The 24,061-nt window shown below is 36.9% G+C and overlaps 2 protein-coding genes and 1 long non-coding RNA gene across 6 annotated transcripts; all 3 read left to right on the forward strand.

Annotated features, from left to right (window-relative positions):
• The first annotated feature begins 1,212 nt into the window (after positions 1 to 1,212).
• LOC125496972 (uncharacterized) lies at positions 1,213 to 3,788 on the forward strand. The gene is made up of 2 exons (XR_007273455.2): positions 1,213 to 1,823; positions 2,815 to 3,788. It is a non-coding gene; the product is annotated as an uncharacterized LOC125496972 (long non-coding RNA).
• A 3,058-nt stretch (positions 3,789 to 6,846) lies between these two features.
• Positions 6,847 to 10,673, forward strand: LOC104891209 (B3 domain-containing protein REM16). 3 transcript variants are annotated; one of them, XM_010676869.2, is made up of 10 exons: positions 6,847 to 6,980; positions 7,080 to 7,243; positions 7,986 to 8,535; positions 8,651 to 8,779; positions 8,851 to 8,979; positions 9,053 to 9,175; positions 9,259 to 9,336; positions 9,415 to 9,609; positions 9,800 to 9,960; positions 10,171 to 10,673. In XM_010676869.2, exons 2-10 carry the CDS (start codon positions 7,127 to 7,129, stop codon positions 10,450 to 10,452), a joined length of 1,764 nt encoding a protein of 587 aa, XP_010675171.2. In that variant the 5' UTR covers positions 6,847 to 6,980; positions 7,080 to 7,126; the 3' UTR covers positions 10,453 to 10,673. The 3 variants fall into 3 exon arrangements, with proteins under 3 accessions (XP_010675171.2, XP_010675172.2, XP_048499083.1); XM_010676870.2 differs by having other exon boundaries at positions 9,424 to 9,609; XM_048643126.1 differs by lacking the exon at positions 9,053 to 9,175.
• Positions 10,674 to 18,178: 7,505 nt separating this feature from the next.
• LOC104891208 (B3 domain-containing protein REM16) lies at positions 18,179 to 22,795 on the forward strand. Of its 2 annotated transcripts, none has more exons than XM_019249062.3 (8): positions 18,179 to 18,509; positions 18,618 to 18,745; positions 19,866 to 20,424; positions 20,654 to 20,782; positions 20,877 to 20,999; positions 21,065 to 21,259; positions 21,554 to 21,714; positions 21,812 to 22,795. In XM_019249062.3, exons 2-8 carry the CDS (start codon positions 18,629 to 18,631, stop codon positions 22,109 to 22,111), a joined length of 1,584 nt encoding a protein of 527 aa, XP_019104607.2. In that variant the 5' UTR covers positions 18,179 to 18,509; positions 18,618 to 18,628; the 3' UTR covers positions 22,112 to 22,795. The 2 variants fall into 2 exon arrangements, with proteins under 2 accessions (XP_019104607.2, XP_010675170.2); XM_010676868.4 differs by having other exon boundaries at positions 18,188 to 18,509; positions 20,880 to 20,999.
• Positions 22,796 to 24,061: the final 1,266 nt, after the last annotated feature.

The raw sequence follows: 24,061 nt of genomic DNA on the forward strand, positions 1-24,061 counted from the left end.
GGTTCCTTTGAACTTGTATTTCTACACACCTCCTTGAGCCTTGAGGTTGCTGCCTCCCTTGTAAGGGCCTTTTCCCTTATGTTTGTTCCCGTCATAGCTAGAGTTTTTGGACTCCCCAAGATTAGCTTTATGAAAAACCGAATTATCAGAAGCTTTGTCCTTAGTACGATTTTCTTCCTCAATTTTCAGATGTCCAACAAGTTCTTAAAGGGTGAGGTCTCTCCTTTTATGCATAAGGTGGTTCCTGTAGTCCTTCCAAGAGGCGGCAGTTTCTCAATAAGAAACATAGCCTGGGTGTACTCACAAATAATAAGGCCTTCAGCAACAATATTGGTACAAAGGGTTTCGAACTCATGAACTTGGTCCAAATGAGGTTTGTCATCATCTACCTTAAAAACCATCTACTCACTAATACAGTAGTGTTTGGTCCTAACGTCATCAACACCATACTTCTTTTCTAAGGTATTCCAAATGTCAAAAACAGCAAGAATGAAGCAGATGAACGTAATTGAGACTTGTAACTATACAACCAGAAAGTGGCGCACATCCTTGGTGATGAATGGCAAAAACAACCAATTCCACAAGAGAATTTACAATTTCCCCCACTTACTTGGAAAGTGATTGACATCAACACCAAAAAGCAGCGGTGTAAGTATAGGGGTTGGTTGCCTCCCAGAAACCGAATTACTACACTTCCTCGATGGATTCGTAGATGTCGACCAACACGTAGCGCATGGCAACGACGCGACCCTACCGCATTCCCGATTCATGCGCACTAAGTAACTGTCGGCAGCGGCGCTGGTGGTGCCACAATGGCACACACAAGCAACACCAACGCTGCTGGTCCGAGGGGAGCGAGTGGGGGTGGTGGGGCTGCTGCTACGCCGCCTCATGATGTTGTGTCCGCAGGTTTAGCAGGCATTACTACTGACCAATGGCAAAATCTTTTGGATTTGTTAACTCTTTCTAAAAACCCAAAGATCGATTGAATGGAAAATCTTTGTGGATTCTAGACACGGGTGCCACTAATCATGTCATGGACATTTTTCAAATGTACATGATGCGCAAAAAATTAATGGATCACTAGTAGAATAAATGCTATTTGCTGCGGTGATATTGTCGCGGTTTTACGTATACGCAGCAATATAGCACGCAAAAAGAAAAAATATAAAATAACCATATTGCTGCGGTTTTCGACAGAAACCGCAGCAATATTGTTTCAACGGAAAAATGTTTGAAAAAAAGTTGACATTTGACCAGACATATTGCTGGGGTTTCTGACAAGAACCGCAACAATATATTAAAAACTTAATATTTTAATATATTGCTGCGGTTTTTGTCAAAAACTGCAGCAATATATCTCACCAAAAAAATAAAACCTTAAATTTGAGTTAAGTGGGGCTCCCCTCTCTCTTTCAAATCTCCCTCCCATATATCCCTCTCTCTTGTTAACCCTAAAAAATACTCCCAACTTCTCTCTCTTCCCTCTCCCAGCCGCTCTCTCTCTTCCCTCTCTCTCTCGAAATTCCGGTCTCCCTCTCTCTCTTGTAAACCCGAAAATCTCCATCTCTCTCTTCCTTTTCGTTCGCCCTGCAGCTTCCCTCCTCAAAAACCCACTGGCAGTTCAGTTCATTCATGGATGAACGTTGAGTTCGTTCGTCCCTCCTCACCCACCGGTAGGTTTTCTTTTCTCCTAAAACTCGAAACCCTTAATCCCTCACTCTCCAGATCTCCGGCGCTTCCTCCCTCCTCACCCACCGGTAGGTCGTTCGTCGTTCGTTTTTAGAGCAATGGGTCTCGGCTATTCTTCTTATCTAGGGAAGGTGCAGGATTTTGTATTTCGTCGTTCGTCTTTCATTTTTTTTTCGTTTCTTTTTTGCCTTTTTTTTTCGTTTTTAAATCTGTTTTTAGATTTTGTTTCAGAATTTTTTTGATTTTTTTGATTTTTTGTAATATATTTTAGTTTTTATTTTTTTGATTTTGTAATCTCCTTTATTCGTTTGTAACCTAAAAGTTATTCGTCTGAAATTTTTTTGATTTTGTAATCTGCTTTATTTTTTGTGTAATATGTTATTTTTTTCAGATCCATTTGTTATTTTTTTCAGATCAGTTTTTTATTTTTTTTGTAATATATTTTAGTTTTTATTATATTTTTTGTAATTAGTCATTTAGTTGTAAGGTTATTTTTTTATTTTTGTAATTAGTCATTTAGTTGTAAGGTTGTTTTTTTATGATTGTAATTAGTCATTAGGGTAAGGTAATTAATCTTATGTTATTTATCTTCAGTTTGTGTGAATTTGGTGGATAGTGAATGGGTAAGTTGTATGGTTTTCATATTTCAAATTTAATTGCAAATTGAAAAAAAAATTTTTTTTGCCAGTACCGGGACCTATTGCTGCGGTTTTGGGTCAGAAACCGCAAAAATATTGTGGAATATTGCTGCGGTTTCTGGCCCAAAACCGCAGCAATATTCCGTGTTATCTAGATAATAAATAAAAATATTGCTGCGGTTTGTCCTAAAAACCGCATCAATATTTGTAGATATTGCTGCGATTTAAAACCGTAGCAATATTATTAATACCTATTGCTGCCCCCTTAGTTGCTGCGCGTCCAAAACCGCCGCAATAGGCCACTTTTTGACCGCAGCAAATAGCATTTATTCTACTAGTGGATGCTCGGTAGGTTTGTCAAATGGTAGTTCTGTAAAAGCTACCCATGAGGGAGATGTGCTTCTTTTGGGAGATCTTAAACTGACTAATGTTTTATTTGTGCCTCATCTTAATTGTATTTTGATTTCTATTCCCCAAATATTAGGTTATGCAAATTCAGTAAAACATTATGCGTATTAAAGAACCCCGGGACGAGAATAGTTGATTGGAGCGGGTGAGCAGGAAGATGGACTTTTCTTTTTCCGGGGCGTTCAAAAGGTAAAAATCATGGTTATGGATGTCATGGCATCTATAGATATCTGGCATAAGTGTTTAGGTCACCCTTCGAATAAAGTTTTAATTTACGTCATTTACCGTGTGTAAGTCCTTCTAGTGTTAGTAGTTGCAATAACGATGGGTGTGATGTCTGTTTTCATGCTCATCAACCTAGAACTAGTTTTCTTAAGAGTAATAGTAGAGCTAGTAGGTTTTTTGAGTTATTTCAATTGTGATTTATGGGGGCCAATATCACATTAAGTCAAGTTGTGGTGCTTCATATTTTTTATTTATAGTGGATGCTTTTTCTCGCATTGTTTGGACGTATTTATTATATAATAAATTGGAAGTTGAGACTATGTTTATTTGTGGCTTTGATTGATCGCAAATTTGAACAGAAAATCAAATGCGTGCGTAGTGATAATGGAACTGAATTTAACTACCTTAAACCATACTTTGTGCACCAGGGAATTATTTTTGAAACTTCTTGTACTAAAACTCCACAACAAAATGGACGAGTTGAAAGGAAACATCTACATATTTTAAATGTGGCACGTGCTTTGAGATTTCAGGATCACCTACCTTTAAAATTTTGGTGGGGATTGTATGTAGGCAGCTTGTCATTTAATGAATCGAACTCCATTTGTTGTTCTTGATTATAAAACTCCCTATGAGTGTTTGTTTGGTAAACCCCCTAAAATGACTGATATAAGGATTTTTGGGTGTTTGTATTATGCCTACAATGTTTCTCATGGAGGTGATAAGTTTGCCAGTAGGAGCCGTCGATGTGTTTTTGTTTGTTATTCTTATACCCAGAAAGGATGGAAATTATACGACTTAGAAACCAAAAAATATTTTGTTTCCCGTGATTTAAAGTTTCTTGAAAATAAATTTTCCTTTTGCTGTGTCTGAACCCGTGAAAGAATTGGTTGTGGAGGGACAAGCAGGAGTGGATGACTTACGACGAGGACTTGCCTGTGCCTATTATTGAAGTTCCCGTTGATGTTAACGAGGAACTTGGGGCAGGCAATCATGTGGAGGTGGCGTCAGCTGAGGAGATGGCGCCGATTAAGGAGGTCGAGCCACGGGTCTTTGTGGCGCCGACTACGAAGGCCGAGCCACGTGTGTCGGAGGTTGATGCACCGAACCCTGCAGGCGCGGCCTTGGATGTTGGCACATAGGAAGGGTGTATGAAGGATGATGGAGCTAATTTGGGGCGACGAAAACGCACCAAAATCTCAAATAAAAAGTTGCAGGATTATGTGACTCAGATTGTAGTGAAAAAGAAAAGTTCACCGACTCAGACATCCGTTTCAGAATCGTCCTCAGGTACTCCCTATTCTATTACACATGATGTTAATTGTGAAAAGTTTTCAGATAAACATTGCAGATTTCTAGCAGCAATAACTGCAAGGCACCCTCCAAAGTCATTTAAAGAAGCTATGAAGCATGAAGGGTGGCGTTATGCGATGGGAGCTGAGATAAAAGTTTTGGAGGATCAAGGCACATGAGAATTGCAACCTCTTCCCCCAGATAAGAAGGCTTTGTGGAGTAAGTGGGTTTATACAGAAAAATATGATGAGAACGGGAAATTGCAAAGGTTGAAGGCTAGATTGGTTATATTTGGCCATCATTAGGTGGAAGGAATTGATTATAATGAAATGTTTGCCCCTATAGCTACAACGCGTACTTTCCTGACCATTACAATGGTAAAAAAAATGGGATATTCATTAGATGGCTGTCCATAATGCACTTTTACATGGTGACTTGGAGGAGGAAGTGTATATGAAAATTCCTCTTGACTTTTAGGAAAGGAACACTAATATGGTGTGCAGGATGAAGAAATCATCGTATGGTAGAAGCAGGCGCCTCGATGTTAGTTTGCCAAATTAGTCACTGCTCTGAAAGCCTACGGCTTTAAGCAGTCTTATTCTGACTATTCCTTGTTTACTTTGACCAGGGGAGAAGTTCATCTGAATCTTCTCATCTATGTGGCTGATATGATTATTGTAGGGAATGATCAGGAAGCTTTACCAAACTTCAAAGCTTACCTTGGAATTTGTTTTAAACTGAAGGATTTAGGTGCATTGAAATATCTCGTAGGTCTTGAAATTGCCAGGGAGACGCAGGGAATATTTATGAATCAGCGAAAATATGCCTTGAATATCATATCCGAGGTTATCCAAGTTGGGCATTCGAAATTTGCACGCTCCACCTTGAGGGAGGGTGTTAGGACTCTATTATGTGATGTATATTAGGAATATGATTGTTCTTCCTAAACTGAGTTGAAGTAGGATTCTCTACTTAGGTTGTATAAATATAATTTGATGATGAATGAGAAGGGGGACATAAATTGAACTTAATTTAACATATACACATTCATTCGAGCTTAGATTGACGTCTCATAGTGAGATACCAAAATGACATTTCATAAGAGTATTAAAGTAATTTTATAAGTTGGAGGTACCAAATATAAGCTGGTACAAAGCTCATGCAAATTGGTACCAAAATAAAATCATGCCGTGATACCAATACAAAGTAACTCTTTCTTCGTACAAAAGTGTTAGTTTAGTATCAAAGTGTCAATTTAATTTAGATTTGGTACCAACTTATACTTAAATCGGTAACTCTAACTTATGAAAGTATTTTATTACCCTTGCGAGATGCCATTTTGACATCTCACTATAAGTTACCTACACTTTCTTCACTCATAACAGCCAAATGTACCATAAAGTCCTTACCACCCCCGCTCTCAGAGTGTCTGCCTACAATTACAGGTCGGGTTAACGTGCGAAAGGTTACGGTCTAACAGGGTCCTTCATCATAGTATAGGATCCCCAGTAAAAGCCATAAGAAAAGTATACCATAAATGACTAAAGAGCAATGAGTAAAAAATAATAATGTTGAGTGTACCATGCTCAGAATACACCCAAACTTTAAAAAATTATACGCATCTATACCGCTAATCTCGAGAACTCATAATTTATAACTTTATAAGTTATAACACCCAAATACTCATACTATTTCCATTCTTTGTAATTATTATGCTTTTTTTTGCCGTTTCTATTTAATTATTACACTTTCATTTTATCTCTATTATATAAGTCAAAGGGGAGCTATGATGTCCCCTTTTGAAAAGACTTTTTAGCCCTTCATTCAATAAAAAGTATTACCTATTAAAATTTCGATTTCCTCAATCATAATCCTTCCTAATTTAAAATATGTATATCAAAGAAAGTTCAAAGTAGCTAAAATAAATTTAAAAAAAAATATGTATAGTGAAATTTAAAGTTTATGATTGGAGAACAAATTAACATAACTAAAGCAGTTTTCAAATCAATTACAAAACCAAATACATAAAATTTTAATTTTACCTAAACTTTGAAATGCAATTACAATACCAACATCTATTCCACATGATATATAATTAGAACTAATGATGATTGTAAATTACATCCTTCAAAATTACATTTAGATGAAATTTAATAATAATCGCCCAAATAATTCATACACACATCGTATGTAAAAAAGACTAGGGCCTTGTTTGGTTGACAAAACAAATCATGGGAAGTGCAAATTCCTAAGAAGCAGAAGTATATGAAGTTGTTTGGTTGGCAAAACCATAAGAATTTGCACTTTCTAGGAAGTTCTACTTTCTCCAAAATGGAGGAAGTTACTTACCTAGGTCCCCCTAGGTAAGTAGAACTTCCCATAGGAAGATCTACTTCCCATTATCAACCAAACACAATTTTACACTTCCTAAAAATTTCAAATACATGGGAAAAATAGTAGAAAGTATGACTTTCTATATACAACCAAACAAGGCCTACTATTAACTTATTACATTAACTTTTTACCCTATGTCTCATATAGTCTACCATCAATTTAAATAATCCACTCAAAACCTTACAACGTACCCTCTTTTTTCTCTCTCTTCCAATCTAATAGCTCAAGTGTACTACTTATGTCTGATATCATCTCATCATATAGTTGGCACTGGGTAGTATTAATTTCCCTTCATTTTGTTGTACTTTCCGTCTAGGCTCAACCTCCCAGGTAACTCTCCTTTTCGTCTCTTTTTATCTCTCCTCTTTGCGTTATATTCTAGATGGGTGATCTTTTTGTGCTTGTTTTTCTTGTTTGATTTTTGTTTAGGAAGCACTTCTCTCAAGCAAAAATCTGTTGTTTGGAAAAAGGAAGAAATGGAGGAGAATTCAGAATGTAAGAATTGCAGTACATGGGAAGAGGAGATGTACTGGAAACATTTCAACTCAATGCATTTTTGTCAGACCTTACAACAAGATTTTCATGATCATCTTGTGAGTTTTTTTTTGTTTTTGGGGTGCAAGTTATGATCTTTTCATCCTTCATGAGTATTTTCTGTTATAAAAGCTTATGTAGCCTATTTATATTTGGTTATGTTTAGAAAATACAAAATTTTTGGAGTTTATATGTAATGTGCTGTTTTAGAGCTAATTTTGCTGTAAAAAGTTTATGTAATTTGCTATTTTGGAGTTAATTATAACTTATCATGCTGCAGAAGTTCATTGTCAGATAGGTTATCAGAGACAAAATTTTGTTTGCATCCGTTCTTTTCTTCTATGGTTAGAATTTGAAGGATATAAGTAGTTTACATGGGTCATTTCACTTGCAAGATGACCCACATGTGGGACATTGCTTGTTGCTGCTTATGCTCACAAGAAAGTTTCGAGATTTTGTTTTTTGGGTTCTCATGGTTGCGATTTACTTGATGTTGGTGGACGATGGCTGTGTTTGTTTACATAAATTGCTAAACCTTCTGAACTTTTACATGCATGTGGTATACTTTTGGGCTAAACCAACAATATTAGGTGTGCTAAAATTAATTAGAGGTTTGTATGTATGGGCTCAAATTAGATTATTCAAAGACATGCAATGTGGTGTACGCCTTTAGCTTAACTGAAGTTTAACTCTATGATGTGTATTTGTGGTGCCTTGTCAGTTATTACTAGCAAATCTTTAAACTTCTTGAATATACGCCTCGTTTTAGCCTATTGTTTTTATTAATCTGAATGTGATCAGGTGCTGCCTGAGAAATTTGCTGCAAACATGAAAACACAGTTGCCAGATAAAGTGCCTCTCAAAGGCCCTGGTGGAGCATCATGGGAGATAGAGCTGCTAAAATGCGACGATCTTCTTTTTGTTGGAAATGAATGGAAAGACTTTGTCAAAGCTAATGATCTGAAAGAGAATTGCCTCTTAGTGTTCAAGTATAAAAGGAACTTGGGTTTTGAGGTCATAATCATTGACGAAGGGAGTTCCTGTGAGAAGGAGTCTGCCTACTTTGTTAAGAAATGCCGGCATACTAAGTCGGACCTTGAAGTTGTAAAAAAGAGGAGTTCAAGGGAAGCATCCAGCACTGAGGTTATTGAGGATGATGGTGATGAAGATTCTCCCTTTGTTGTATCTAAGAAGTCCAGGAAAGAAGATGGACTAGTGGCTTGCTCGGGAGAAAAGGTGAACTTCCAAACTCCAAGAAAACGCGTGGTTAATGCAGCTGCCAGACGTAGAGGTAGACCAAGAAGAGTGCAGCCATGCAAATCAACTATTAAACCAAATGTCCGATCTTCTGGTAAGCTTCCTAATTCCTAGCACTTGTATTCCTGGGACGAAAACCTGCTTTAGCCTTTATGCTAGTATTGGAACTCGTTAGACTACTTCTTGAGTTCTTGTACATGATTTGGCAGAAAAAAATTCAATCAGTGATGAAGCAGCCAAGGATCTGAGCCACGCTTCACACATAAATGTGATCACCCCTGATAATGGAGAAAGTTTCCCCGAGAAAGACCATTCCCACAAATTGGAGTCCCAATCTAGTAAGTCCTTTTGTGTTGTCATCTAGTGTTTTCATGGAATGAAGCTGATTTATGTATATGTAATTTGGTAGAAAAAAACTTGAATGGAGATGACGCTGCTAGAGAACCGAATCTGATTTCTACTATAGAGCTGATCACCCCTGAAAATGGTGAAAATTCCCAAGCTGCAGATCGCTCTCAGACATTAAAGGCCCAATCTGGTATGTTATTCTTAAAACTAAAAGATGCCTCATTTGGAAGCTGAAATGTTATTTTAGCAACTCAATGTGACAGAAAATCAGCCAAGTGGGGATGTTTCTGTGATCCAACCGAGTCAGATTTTCGAGAGGAACTTGATTGAAAATGGAGAACTTTTCCAGGTCATAGACCATTCTCCCATAATGAAGGCTCAATCTGGTCAGCATTGTTGTGCAAATTATTTTGAGGAGCTTAGATTCATTTATGGTTAGCTGGATGACCTTGTTTACGTAATTTGGCAGAAAAGTTGCCGAGCAGAGATGATACCTCCAACAAACTAAAGTGGATTTCAGACAAGGAGCTGAACACCCCTGAAAATGGTGAGTATTTTTCCAGTTACAGATTGTCTCTTCAAAACAACGAGATATTGTATGTTAATATTTGACATTACGTGCAAGATCTGGTAGAAAAGGAGCTGATGGAAAGAGGTACAGCCAAGAAATTAAAACAAATTTCAGGACGGGAGATGATCAGACCTGATTACAAAGAGAGTTCCGCAGAGGAAGATCGTGCTTGCAAAACTCGTGTGAAAAGAGGCAGAGGAAAGAAGCAAAATCTTCCTAAATCTTCAAAGAAGCTGGTGTTCAAAAGTGGTAATCCTTTTCTGTCTTTTCGTTATTACTTGTGGGGTGAAAAACTGAAGAAAGAGTATTGTACTTGAAAAAAGCTCATGAGTCTTGAGTTTGCTTACTGATATACTATAGATCTTGATGGACATTTCTGAAAATCTCTGAAAGCTAATTGTTGTTTAACCTTAATCTTGTTGTTTTTTTCCAAAAATAGTCTCGGATGGAAAGAGGTTCTCGAGGGAGTACATATCGAATAGAAGGGCAGTTACTGAGATGGAGAAAGAAGACGCTTTGCAAAGGGCAAACACGAAACTTACACCAAATAGTTTCATTGCAGTGATGCGGCCTACTGGTGTTTACAAGAGATTTTTCTTGGTAATGATGTTACGAAAGTCTATCTTAATAATTTGAGAAGTGCTAAAATGGGAGCATGTTCTCCATAGTCCATCCAATAGTAGAATTACCAACATGCCTCCTCACATGTTTGGTGAACACTTCACCAAATATTCGTACTCCTCCAGTTTCCACTTTTCAGTATATATATTAGAATTATGTTCTGAATTCTGACGATCAATTTTTCTGCAGAGCGTTCCAGCTAACTGGCTGCACAAGTATCTCCCTCGTCGAAACCAAGAAATTGTTCTTCGTGTGAAGGATCAAACATGGGTGACTAGTCTATTTTACTATGGCAGTAGAGGTGGAGGGCTCTCTACTGGGTGGAAGAAATTTGCCCTCGAGAATTTCCTAGAGGAGTTTGACGTTTTAGTCTTTAAGCTCGTAAGCAAGAAAGACGAGGCAGCTGTTCTGGATGTTGACATATTTAGAGTTGTATCGAACATCGTTCCTCCTCTCCCCATGATTTCTTAGGCTAATAGTAGTAAGTTTTAGTGTGTCTTGCTTGGTAGGATAGGCACTTGAAAGTGGGTCTTACTTGGTGAAATATGAATTAGAAAGTGTGTATTTTCCTAGTCTCTTAACTGAATTTTCATATAACACAGTTATTGACTTAATTTAAATGTAACTCGGAAGCTAAAAAGACTACTTAGTATGTACATATTATGGTATTATGAATCTATCAGGTTTCCGTAGTTCTTATCTGACAAATAAAAACAGCAGCAGGTTACTTGTGCGCATATAATATTCTGCAGATAAATTTGGCTGACATGACACTTAGTGCTAGTCTGCTTGAAATTGATATTGTTCTTCTTTTTGTGAGTTGAGGATAATAGTATCCAGTATCAGTGTGTTATATATTGGAACATGGACTTCAGATCTGCTCTTTCTTCTTGGATTATCTACTCTCTACAGCACGGCGTAAAGGAAAACTCATCCTTTCGAAAATTGGTTAGATTCATTTGACAGCTAGTTAGGAGCTTCTTTTTCTATTCAGTTTTCTCATGTTAAAGGACGAGGTAATAGCAAAAATTAGTACCAGATTTGAGATTGAAAGAATCTGATCAGATGAGGTGCCGAGAGGTTTTGCATGTTTACTTGATTTATTTTATCAGAGAACAATCCTTTAGATACAACATTTGCAACTCTAAGATAAGTATGAATATACAAGATAGAATTTAACATTTAACAAAGATAAAGATTCACAACAGAAGAGTAATATACGTAAGGGAGAAGTATTTGGGATAGAGTTTGTGGTACTAGCCACTAGGAGAGTTTGTTATACTAGGAGACTTGGTTTTATCCTTTACACGCCCCCGCAAGTTGGACGATCGAAGAGTTAGACCGAGCTTGACAGCTAAAAGATAAAAACGTGCTTTGGACAATGGTTTAGTGAGATGTCAATGAACTGATTATCGCCAGAAATATGAGTAACTCGAATAGTGTCCAAGCAAACTTGTTCGTGCACAAAATGAAAAACAATAGCAAGGTGTTTCATCCGAGAACGGAAACCGGATTTGCATAGTAGTTTGTTGCACCCATGTTATCAAAGTAAATGGTGGAAAACTTAGTAGGAGAATAACCAATTTCGTGTAGAAGAGAGTGCAACCATAACACTTCGGCAGTAGTAACAGCAACAGTACATAATTCAACCTCGGTGGAAGATCGTGAGAGAGCCCGTTGCTTATGTGAGCTCCATGAGATAGGGTGTAAGGCCAAATAAACAATGTATCAGGATGTGGAAACATAATCGTCGCGATCTCAAGCTCAATCTGCATCTGTAAAAACATGAAGGATAGCACGAAGTTGCTGGAGAGAAGTAAACTATGATGAGCCGTGCCATTTAAGTAGCGTAGAAGACGCTTGAGGGCACTCCCATGACCTTTCATAGGACTTTGAACATATTGTGAGAGTTTGTTGACAAACTAAGCAACAGGTCTTGTAAATGAAAGATATTGTAGACTCCCAAGGATGGCTCGGTAGTCGGCTGAGTTAGGGAGAGGTGAGCCTAAGGATGCAGTGAGTGGGGGTCAACTGACATAGGGTTGTTCACAAACTATGCTTCAAGCATATTGTGTTTGGGCAAGAATACCATTAATATATTATATTTTGTTTTGATTGAGAAACAAATTAAAACGGTTGAGGTAGGGGTGATCTCAACTCCAAGGAAATAGGAGAGAGCATCAAGGTCTTTGAGTGAAAAACTGTTGGAGAGGGAGGTGATGCAGTCATTGAGATGAGGGAGAGAAGGTCTAGTAACAATAATATCGTTGACATAGACGATTAAATAAAATGTCACAGAATCATGTTTCTATGAAGAGAGGTGGGGTCGGCTATGGATGTGTGAAATCCGAATGTGATGAGATGGGTTTTGAGTTCATTGTACCAAGCCATGAGAGCCTGTTTTAGGCCATATATAGCCTTCGAAAGCTTGCAAACGTAGGAGGGTTGGTTGGGGTCAAGGAAACCTAGTGGTTGGGCCATCTGAACTTCATCAATGAGGGTGCCTTGATGAAAGGCGTTGTTGATGTCTGATTAACGCAAGGACCGACCATTAGTGATGGCTAAAGAAAGAAGCACACACACGGTGGCGGGTTTAATGACCGTCCTAAAGGTTTCAGAGTAATCTACGCCAGGGCGTTAGTAAAAGCCCTTGGCAACGAGGCGGGCCTTGTGTTGTTTGATGGTGCCATCAGGATGGTATTTAACTCTATAAACCTATTTGTTGCTGATAATATTTGAGATGGTTGATAGGGAACGAGTTCCATGTGTGGTTGTAGCATAGAGCGTCAAATTCTTGTTGCATGGCGTCGCCATCGTGGGTCTTTTAAAGCTTGGTTTAGGGTGTAGGGTTCAATGGAGGATATCGAGAAAGTGACGGTGTTAACATATTTGGGGTTTAATGATGTGATTTTGTAGGCGAATGACCATGTAATGACGGGGTGGGGGTGGAGTGAGCGGTTGGGGTGAGACAACGGGAGATGGAGGGGGAGTCGGGGAGGGGGGTAGCAAGAGATGTGGGTGGAGTTGGGGCAACAATAGACGAGGGAGGGGGTTTGTGTGGGGGTGGATTGGGGTGTGTGTGTCGTTATGTGAGAGAGTTAGAGAGAGCACCATGCATCGACATCATGCATGGGGTGAGTGGTAGATGCAGGGATGAGTTGAGGATAGAGAAATGTGTTTTTAACGAACTCGACATGTCGAGATGTGTAGAGGTGGTGGGTAGTAAGGTCTAGGCAATGGTAGGGACTTTGAGTGAGGGAGTAGCCTTGAAAAATACAAGGAGTAGAGCGTGGTTGGAGTTTGTGGGAATTGTAGGGTTGAAGCCAAGGATAACATAGGCAACCAAATTGCGAAGTTTTGTGTAGTTGGGAGGGGATTGAAATAATTTGTGATACAGAGATAGGTTGTTTTATGTGTGTGTGGGGAGTCGGTTGATGAGATAGACCGTAATAGTGAAGACCGCAGACCAATATACGAGAAAGATATGATCATGGAAGAGAAGAGAGAGACCAGAATCAATAATGTGACTGTGGCGTCTCTCGGCATAGCTATTGTGTTTGGGAGTATGAGGGGATCTGGTGAGATGGGTGATGCCATGATCAAGGAGAGAGGGAGTGAGCTTTTTGAATTCACCGCCATTGTCAGAGTAAAGACGAAGAATTGGCCGTTCGAAGTATTTTTCCAACAAGGCTCGGAAGTGTTGAAATATTGGTGTAGTATCAGATTTGTGTTTTAGGGGATAGAACCGTACATATTTTGTGTAATGATAAACAAAAATAAGATAATATTTGTAATGATCATAAGAGTAAACTAATGAAGTCCATACATCCAAAAAAAAGTAAATCAAGAGGGGCATGGGAGGTGAGTTTAGACTCATGAAATGGTAATTTGTGACTCGAATTAATATTGCAGTAATTACAATCATAAATTCATAATGCGTAAAATTGGAAATTTGCAAAGTTTGGAGTCCTAAGGATAGAGATGGATGGATGTACAAGTCGATGATGCCAATCTTGAGTGGTGGGTCGAATGCTTGAAAAGATTGTGGGAGTGGCGGAATTCCATTCATGGACTCCAGCTTTAAGAGGACCTGGAGAAGGGTCTGTTTCGTGGAAAACGCCTTGAGAAAAAGAAAGAAAGTAAGAACTCAATAGAGGTGGAGTCATCTTGGCAAAATTGAGAGATAGAAAGAATATTGCTAGATATATTAAAGACATATAAAACATTACGGAAATCATGAGAAACATGGTTAGGAGTACAGAGAGAGAATGAACCTATGTGATAAAAATAGGTAGTGAAGACCCATCACCAATTATGAGCTCTTTAGTACGACCATAGAGCAATGAGAGCAAGATTATGGAGGTCGTTGGTGACGTGGTGACTAGCACCACTAGCCATGAACCAGGCGGAGGAGGGAGTAGAGGACGTACCAACATAGGCTTGGGGGTTCAGGGAAGTGTTGGTAGCACGAGGAGCACGGGGTGGTGCGGGGAAGACTATGGAGGGATGAAGTTGTTTAAAAACTTAACATTAAGAGACAATGCGACCTTGGTTGCGACACTACTGACACTTACCAAGATAGGGTTTAGGCGTGCATGGGTTAATGTTACAGGTGGGGGAGGACTAACCATATAGGGAAGGGAGGGAGGGAGGGGCGAGGCTGAGAGGAAGAGGGGAGGACAGTGACAGGTAGAGGAGGTGATTGGGGTGGGGAAGAAGAGTTGTCACGGGTGAGGGTGAGGGGGGAGTTGAAGTTCATGGGTTATGAGTTTTTCATTGAGTTCAAGGAAGGAGATAGGGGTGTCACAGCTATTGACCTCTGTGGTATCCAATTTTTAACTCTCTTAATTAACAGTTTGAATCCCACGAAAGTCTCTCATTGGACTATAGGTTTTAGAAAAATTTGAAGTCACCACCCTATTAATATATGAATAGGGATAGATTTATTTAATAAATCATTTTAAAATCAATTTTCAAGAAATATCATCTAAAACGATGATGACTTTATATGGATAAGGCCTTTTTTTTTAAAAAAACAAAAAAATTGGTCTTTCATACCATGCGATAGTGTTCGGAGTTTACGTTAAGACGTGCGGACGTATGGAACTCGTCTCCTCTTCCGTTCTACAGAATGAGCTCTTACTAAATGCGTTATTTTTCCATTTTAAAGTAATCGTGGCTATTAAAAATAAAAAAATCACGTAATTTGCAGATATACACATCAACTATTTTATTTAGGACCAATATATCATTTGTACATGGTAGGTTATTGAGCACCGAAGTTGCACTACATACAAATCATTGCGGAATTGGAATCCAGTCGTGGATCAAAACCATCGTAGTTCGATCTTATGTCTTACCCTAAATGGGCAATTCCACCAGGGAAAGAAAAGGGAAGAATGGATTATGAATAATTTACCTTTAGAATTAAACAAATCTATTAGGAATAAGGTAATCACTCCAATTAGTGATTGAAATGAGATTAAGATAATCACTTTAATTAGTGATTAAATATAAGGAGGATCAAGATAATCACCTTAATTAGTGATTAAAAATGAAGGTTACATAATCACTGTAATACCCCGAATTTTCAAAGTTTATTTTACTCCCTCCGTTTTTTTTTTAGATGTAACATTGGACTTTTCACATTTGCCGAGGCACAACTTTGACCGATAATATCTCCAATTGTATAAAAGTAAAAATTCTAAAAAATATATATTTGGAAAGTGTATACCGTGACGAATCAAACAAGATCCCACATGACTATATTTTTTCTTATGTATAAATAACAATTAGTGGTCAAAGTGTAATGGATGAATAGTGCCCAAAGTCAATATGTTACATCTAAAAAAAACGGAGGGAGTATTATTTAGTAAGGTTTAATATTATTTACACTTTATTTTTTTTATGATAATGCAATTTTATTTGATAATTATGTTTATTAAAATAATAATTTTATTTAAATTTGATTTATTTAACGAGTTTATTTAAATTAAAGATTGAATTATTCATTTTCATTATTTCTAAATAATTTAGTTATGGTAATTAAAATCATTACTTGGTTAGCATACTCTGCTTGAGATTTACCGGCCATTACCCTTTACTGACTTAGGCATCGGAGTGGCATTTCGGATCAACCCCCAAGGTTGGTTCACATGTTCTATCTTGTAGGACATCAGACCGGCATACGTGATTGGAGGATACCGGTTCATCCCCACTAGTAGTTATTCTATACCGGAACAAGTAGGTTGGAAACGTACAGTGTACATAAGCAGAATAGAGGATAGAGATGACATATAGTGGGGAAGAAGGAGAAGATAGCAGAGAGAAAATTAGATTTGTTGCATGGAATGAAGGAAAAAGTTAGTTTGTGTTAATTAATTAGGTTGAGATCTTGACCTTTTTCTTGAAATGATCTAATCTGATGGCTGTTAAATTTCCATTATCACATGATCCTGACCCCCCCCCCCCCTCACACACTCTCTCACTCACACTCACACTCACACTCACACTAACACTACAAAAAATGACAAAACTGAATTTTAAAGTTAGACGGGACTCGAATTTTCCATTCTTGTCTCCTATCGAAGAAATCCTTGTATTCTAGTCTACCCGTCTAACTGGTCTTGATTCATATCAATCTGAATCCAAACAGGTGCACACTCCTGTAACTTGCTAGTATTAGTCGGCTGGACGTGTATTAGAGTGAGACTTACAATTTCATTTGACCAATAAATATATTGTTAATACAAAAGCATCAATCTTGCACATAATACTAATTATTAGGTATTTAACTAAAAGGAACATCAATGTAAGTTAAAAATGCAAATTATATATTTCCTTCGTTCAGTTTTAAACGAAACATTTGCTTTTTCATGCAACCCAACGCACTTCTTTAATCATTAATATCTTTGCACGTAAAAAATATAAAAAAATGATAATTTGATAATATGCATCGAGACGAATCTAACAATATCCCACTTGACTATGTTTTTCTTTATATAATGGCGATAAATTGGAGTCAAATTTAATTAATGAATAGTGTCATTTCACCCAATGTTTCATTTAAAACAGAACGGATAAAATATTAAAAATCATAATTTTACCATTTATTAGCTAATACATACGTAGGCATTTTTATTTTTATATACAATACTTGTGATAAACATTTATAACTCAATATACAATAATTGATGTTGGAGGTCTAATGGTATGACTTCCTTATCCCACGTGGGAGACCAAGGTTCAAACCTTGGTGGAAGAAAAAATTCAATATTGTTGGGAAGAGGGGATTTGGGGTTTGTTGGGGCTCTGAATGAGTGGCACTGTGTAACGACAGTTCAAAGGAAATTCATCTTACCACGAGTTTTCGAAAGGGGCCAAAAAAATATTACTCCCTCCGTCCCATAATATAAGTCCTGATTCTATTTTTACGCGGGAATTAAGGTAAAGTGGAATCTTGTTTTATTTTGGATAAAAATATTCATCTTTTTTGGGAAACACTTACATTATTATACTTCCTCCGTTTCTAAATAAGTGCAACATTTCTTGTTTTCACGTTTGCCAATGCATCATTTTAACCATTAATATCTTCAATTATCAATAAGTAAATATTATAAAAAGTTGATATTAAAAAAATTCACATTCGGACGAATCTAACAAGATCCCACATGACTATGTTTTTCCTAAAATGTAAATCACCGAAGCTAATTAAAGTTTAAAGTGTGAATAGTAAACACTATGCAAATGTTGCACTTATTTAGAAACGGAGGAAGTATCTTTGTAACAAAAAATAAAAACTGAACATTAATGTTGCATGGTTTAATGTGTAGAGGAGTTTAATGGGGTAGAAGATTCCATTTTGTCATTAATTATAGTGCATTGGGAGCTGAAATTATGAGGGCATTTTGAGAATAAAATTATTTTCATGAGGGTATTTTGGGCATAATTATTGATTGAAAATAGAAATAGGACTTATATTTTGGGACACCTTATAAGAAAACAGGACTTATATTATGGGACGGAAGGAGTATACAAATACTAAAATAACGTTCATAACCGTTATTAATTACGAAATTATCAGGAGGTATAAAAAAAGGCCAAAAGGAGCGAGTAGGAGTGTCTTCTTTCTTTTGAACTCAGTATAGCTTACAAGTGTTATTGTTCTATTTCCTATAAAAAAGTACTCCATATAAAAAAGTGTTATTGTTCTATTATCTAGGAAAAGAAAAGAATATGTCAAATTCCAAGAATTGACCTTAGAATATCATGCAAACATCCCATTGGAAATTAACCAATAATCTATTATCTAAGGAAAAAAAATAAAAATTTGATAACCAATATTTTTTGTCACTCCTCTCATCACATGAACACCTAAATGTTCATTTTTCTGGCATGAACATTAGTGTAAAATGCCATAATCTCATCACACTCCTATAACATACAAACTGAACGCAATTTTTAGTCCCTTTATTTTCCATAAGTAAGTGGGGATTTATTGTTGTTTTCAACCTTTTTCTGAATATTAGGTAATTCTCCTCTCCCTTTCTTTGATTTTTCTTTTTTTTTTTTGGGTTCAGGCTGATTATATATGTTTTTCTTTCACCCTTATTATATCTTATGTAAATGTTTTATAGTTTGAACATTAATGGAGCAGAAGTCAGGTTGTGAGCATTGTAAAACATGGGAAGAAGAGATGTATTGGAAGCATTTCAATGCCATGCATTTTTGTCAGATCCTACCCAGAAATTTTCATGATCATCTTGTTAGTTTTTTTCCCTTTATTTTTAACTTTTGTGTTGTTGATAATATGATCATTTTCTTAGGCGAGATTCGAAATTACAGATGCCCATTTAAAATCGTGCAGAAAAAATTTTGCCCATTTTTCATATGGTTCTGTGATGTGCAAACGTAGTTAATGGACACCACTGGCTTAGAAAGAAGATTCTAGAAATTGGGTTTTGATAGTTTTTTTTATATTATGATTCTCTTAATGTAAGATTATGGTATGTTCAATTATGGTGCTAATTTTTGAATTGTTGAGGAAGAACTGTGATTAAGACCTTGAGTGTAAGGTATTAAGGTAATAAATTGATCCCCTCTAGTTCCATATATCCTTCATGTTTTAGACAAGTATTTAGAGAAACTCATGCTTTATATTCTAATAAACAAAATCTGTCAATTTGCGTATCGCTTGAGGATCAGAGCCCAGAGGGCCTTAGGAGTTAGGGGTAATACCTTGCCGCAGATGGGTGGAAGGAGGGTTGAATATGCACTTGAAAGTATTGTTATATACAACTGATTTTTTCTTACTCTTGCATTGATCTACAATCGAATCGAAGTGATTCAGTATACAATTACTGTTGTTTCATATACAATCGAAGTGATTCAGTATACAATTACTGTTGTTTCATATACAATTGAAGTGATTCAGTATACAATTACTGTTGTTTCATATACAATCGAAGGTAGGGGTAATCGCTTGGCTGACATATCTTCTCATGAAGGATGATGATCATAATCACCTTATTATCCCTCTTCACATGTTAATATTGAGGTCTTAAGACTAGCAGGCAATTCGATAATAGCAACATTTCACACATTTGATCTCTTAGTCGAAAGACTGACTTGTTTTGGTGATACGTCTGTAATATGCTATCTTTTAAGCTAATTATTCTACAAAAAGCATTAGTGAGTGAAGAATTTACCATATTTTATAGCTTTAGCCTGTTCTTTATTCTTATTCTATTCAATTGCAAAGTCTATTAGTGATTATACTTAGCTGTTTAAGAGATGATTCTCTTATTATGGTGTCTTTTCTGGCGTATCAAATCAAAATGTGATTTTGTTTTTGAGGGAATCTAAATGTGATTATGAACCAACAGGTATTGCCTGAAAAATTTGCTGCACATGTGACAACCCAATTGTCTGACAAAGTGTCAGTCACAGGCCCAAGTGGTACTGTATGGGACATAGAGCTCCAGAAAAACGATAACCTTCTGTTTGTCGGAGATGGGTGGAAGGAATTTGTAAAAGCTTATGACTTGCAAGCAAACTATCTGTTGATGTTCAAGTATAAGCGGAACTCGAGTTTTGAGGTCTTAATCTTTGACCAAGAGAGTTTCTGCGAGAAGGAAGCAGCCTATTTTGTTAAGAAATGTAGGCACAACAAGTCTGAATATGAAAATCACAAAAAGAGATCAATTGAAAGAGAGGGTTCCAGCATCGAGGCAATTGAAGATGATACAAGTGATGACGATTCTGCGTTAGTTGTGTCAAAAAAGTCTAAGAAAGATGTTGAAGAGGAGGTCGGTTGCCTTGGACATGAGAAGGGCACCCACTCTCCGATAAGTCATACGTCTAATGCAGCTGTAAAGCGTAGGGGCAGACCAAGAAAGAAGGTAGTACCATGCAATTCATTAAGTGAACCCAAGGCTCAATCTAGTAAGAAACTCTATACTTGTCTTATAGCAAAGAGACCTGCTTTACATAAAAAGAAAAAAATACACTAGTATCTAAATGAGAAATAGGGGTGACGGGTCCAACTTCAAATGAAGTTACAAAGTTGTCCCCAGAGACTCATATTTTGAACATTTAGATATCTATCATTCTTACATAAAAAAGGGGAGGTATTTTTATTAAGAAAAATTTCTTCGGATGCATGTTTTGGCAGAACATAAGTCAGACAGAAATGAAGCAACCCAGGAGCTGAGTCAGACTTCACTAAGTGACATGAACATCCCTGAAAATGGAGAAAACTCCCACGAAAAGGACCATTCTGACCAACTTAGGGACCAATCTGGTAAGCACTGTTTTACATATTACCCCGAAATGAGCAGCTACCTTTATATAATAATAAGATGATGATAAATTTCTCTTTCTTTGTACATAATTAGCAGAAAAGAATCAAAGTGGAAATGATGTGCCTCAGGAACCGAATCTGATTTCAGGGAAAGATCGGAGCACCCCTGACAATTTCTCGGAGATGAAGCGTTCTCACAGATTGAGCGCCCTATATGGTAAGCATCATCATGCATTATTATTGAAATACTGATCAATCACTGTTACATGTGTGATTTTGCAGGAAAGGAGCCAAGTGAAAATGGTAATGCTAAAATACCGAGTCAGATTTCAAGTAGGGATCTGATGACTTATGATACAATAGATAGTTCTCCAGAGGCAGATTATTCTCAAAAACCTAGAAGGAAAAGAGGTAGACCCAGGAACGTATCAGTTCCTGTAGTTCCCATATCTTCAACAAAACGTGTGTCAAGAAGTGGTAATCATCTATTCTAACGGACTTTTGCTTTGTTGATGGTGCTAAAAGATCTGCACTCTTTTAAACTTCTCGTTAATACTGAACTTTTTTTTTTGGGTGAAAGTCTAATCTGTATATACTATACTAAAGCAGATACCACTAATGCAGGTGTTCCCTCTTAAACATATTCTCCATATTTGGCTGTTTCTTCAAAAATTATAATTAATGTTGCTATATAATTTGTCAAATTTAATAAATGACTGCATTAGAAATTAGAGTTTAGTTAATCAATGCCCAAATATTGCCCTGACACAGTTCCAGCTGGAACGAAGTACACTGAGGAGTACATGTCCAATAGAAGGGAAGTGACACAGATGGAGAAACAAAATGCTTTGCAAAGGGCAAAGCAACAACAAACCGAAAACAGCTTCATTGTGGTGATGAGACCTACGTGTGTTTACAGAAGGTTTTACTTGGTAATATTTCCTAGCAATTCTATCAATTTATATACCAAAACTTCAACATCATAACAACCTGTAAATAAACAACTCTTCCTGTCAATTCTGTTTCCAGAGTATTCCAGCAGAATGGATGAACGCGCATCTCAATCTCCATCACCAAGAAATTGTCCTTCGTATAGACGATAAAACATGGCTCACCATGTTTTATTACTATGAAAAGAGAGGTGTAGGAGGGATTTGTCCTGGGTGGAAGAAATTCGTGCTTGAAAATTCTTTGGAAGAATTCGATGTGCTACTCTTCAAGCTTGATAACCAGAAAGATAATGCAAAGATTGTGTTTGATGTTGAGATATTTAGGGTGATCCCAAAGATCCTTCCTCCTCTTCTTTTGACTTCTTCTAGTATGAAATGAAGATCCTTTATTGGCTATCTTGGTTAGCTTGTTGCAAGGACACCGGAAAATGGATAAAAAGCAACTCTGTGGGCATGAATTTCAGACTTTCTACGATGACAAGATTCTATGCAGTTTCACTTAGTTGTATTTTTTAGTTATATAGACTGCTTTAATCTAGCTAGAAATGTCTAAGGCATTAATGACTTGTTAGTATAGGAGTCAAATATATACTGCACTTAACTTTTGAATTAGAGGGGACTTAGTGTATTTTTTCTGGCAGTAGGATAAATAAAAGAAAATAGAAGTACACCCTAATGTTGCTCTTTCCTTGCTTTAAGGGCAAGGAAGTGTGCCTACTACTTTTACTCTGCTAACGTTTAACATTCTTACAGAAATATAACTACTAAGAAGTATTAGTACATCTGTTAGGATACTTCGAATAGTGTGATAGGAGGTAAGCGTGTAAACTGTTGGATTATGCTTCAAAACTAGTCAAATAGTTTTCCTAATAATTAGGACTAGTTCTTAATAATTAGTTAGTGGGATAACAAGTAGTGGCCTATATAATGGTCTATTTAGTGGGATAGCAAGTTGTAGATTAAGTAGTAGTTCATATTATTAGTAGTGCTTTGTATGTCTATATAAAGGCTACTTTGTTTATTCATTTATGCATGAAAAATATATTTAAATGTAGTTTTTCTATTCTCTCCAAGTTTCTCTTTTTTCTCCTCTAAAATATTCTACATGGTATCAAAAGCATCAAGTTAGATCTAAAAAAAAAAAATAGTATAGAGAAATAAAGAAGGAAAAGAAAAAGAGAGAGAAAGAGTGTTCAAAAAGAAAAAAATAGTTTTTAAAAAAACAGTTGGAGAAAATTTATGAGTGTTTTATGTGTTTAACCATGGCAAGTAATGGTTTTACTTAGATGTGTGGATGGGTTCCCTTTTAGCCCATGAAATTGTTTTTGGCTACTATAAAAAAGGAGTAAATATTTAGGGTGATTGGGTGTTAGGTGTGATCAACAAGAGAACCGAATATACCATTTCAAGGCACGGAAACTATGCTTTCCTATTACTTTAATTTCTCCCCTCTAGGATCACCGGGTTAACACGAAACAACTAATGAGATACAATGGAGAGAACAATTCACTAGATGATCTTCTAAGTGAATCAACAAGAACTTTGTGTTTAGAGTCTATGAAGAACACTCAAGAGAAATTAGCAAATTTTCTCTTAAGCAAAGCAAGAAGTCTAGAGTATGAAAAATTGATTTTTTTTCTATCTCCCTTCTCATAAAAATCACAAAGATTATATAGAAATATTCCCTTCAAAGATTAGAGTTGTTACTTTCAGGACCCCCCCTCCTTTAATCACTGATTAAGGACCTTTAATCCACTGATTAAGAATCCTAATAGTCATTAAACGGATAACGTACACAATACCACGGTTGGAAACCATCAACGCACCTTTTCACGTCCCCAAAACAGAAGACTCGTCGCGACTCGCCTTACAGATCGCGAGTCGCGACAAAGCACTGGTCGCGACCCGCGACACCTGTCGCGACTCGCCACGGCCCCTAGGTCGCGACCCGCCACGGGTGTCGCGACCCGGGACCAACCTTCTATTTTTGCTTTGTTTTCCACGTGCCTTTGCGTTTTTGCGTACTCTAATCTTTAACATATTAGACCTCCTCCTCTTCTAGTATATGATCATATGAGCATGAAAATCCATTACACTATAAATGTTCAAACAATCCTCCTCCCAATTATAGGGTAATGTTGAAAAGTTTTCAACTTGCTATAAACCACAAACAAACATGTTCTTGCATCATGGAAATATCTTACGATTGAATTTTCACTTAGTAAAAGTAACTTTACAATAATTTCGATCATAATGATAGACAAAGCTTTGAATCATATAACCACTACAAATTATTGAAGATACTAATACACATAAACATAAACTAGGT

Source organism: Beta vulgaris, chromosome 4 (assembly GCF_026745355.1).
Source record: "Beta vulgaris subsp. vulgaris cultivar EL10 chromosome 4, EL10.2, whole genome shotgun sequence".
Taxonomy (NCBI): domain Eukaryota; kingdom Viridiplantae; phylum Streptophyta; class Magnoliopsida; order Caryophyllales; family Amaranthaceae; genus Beta; species Beta vulgaris.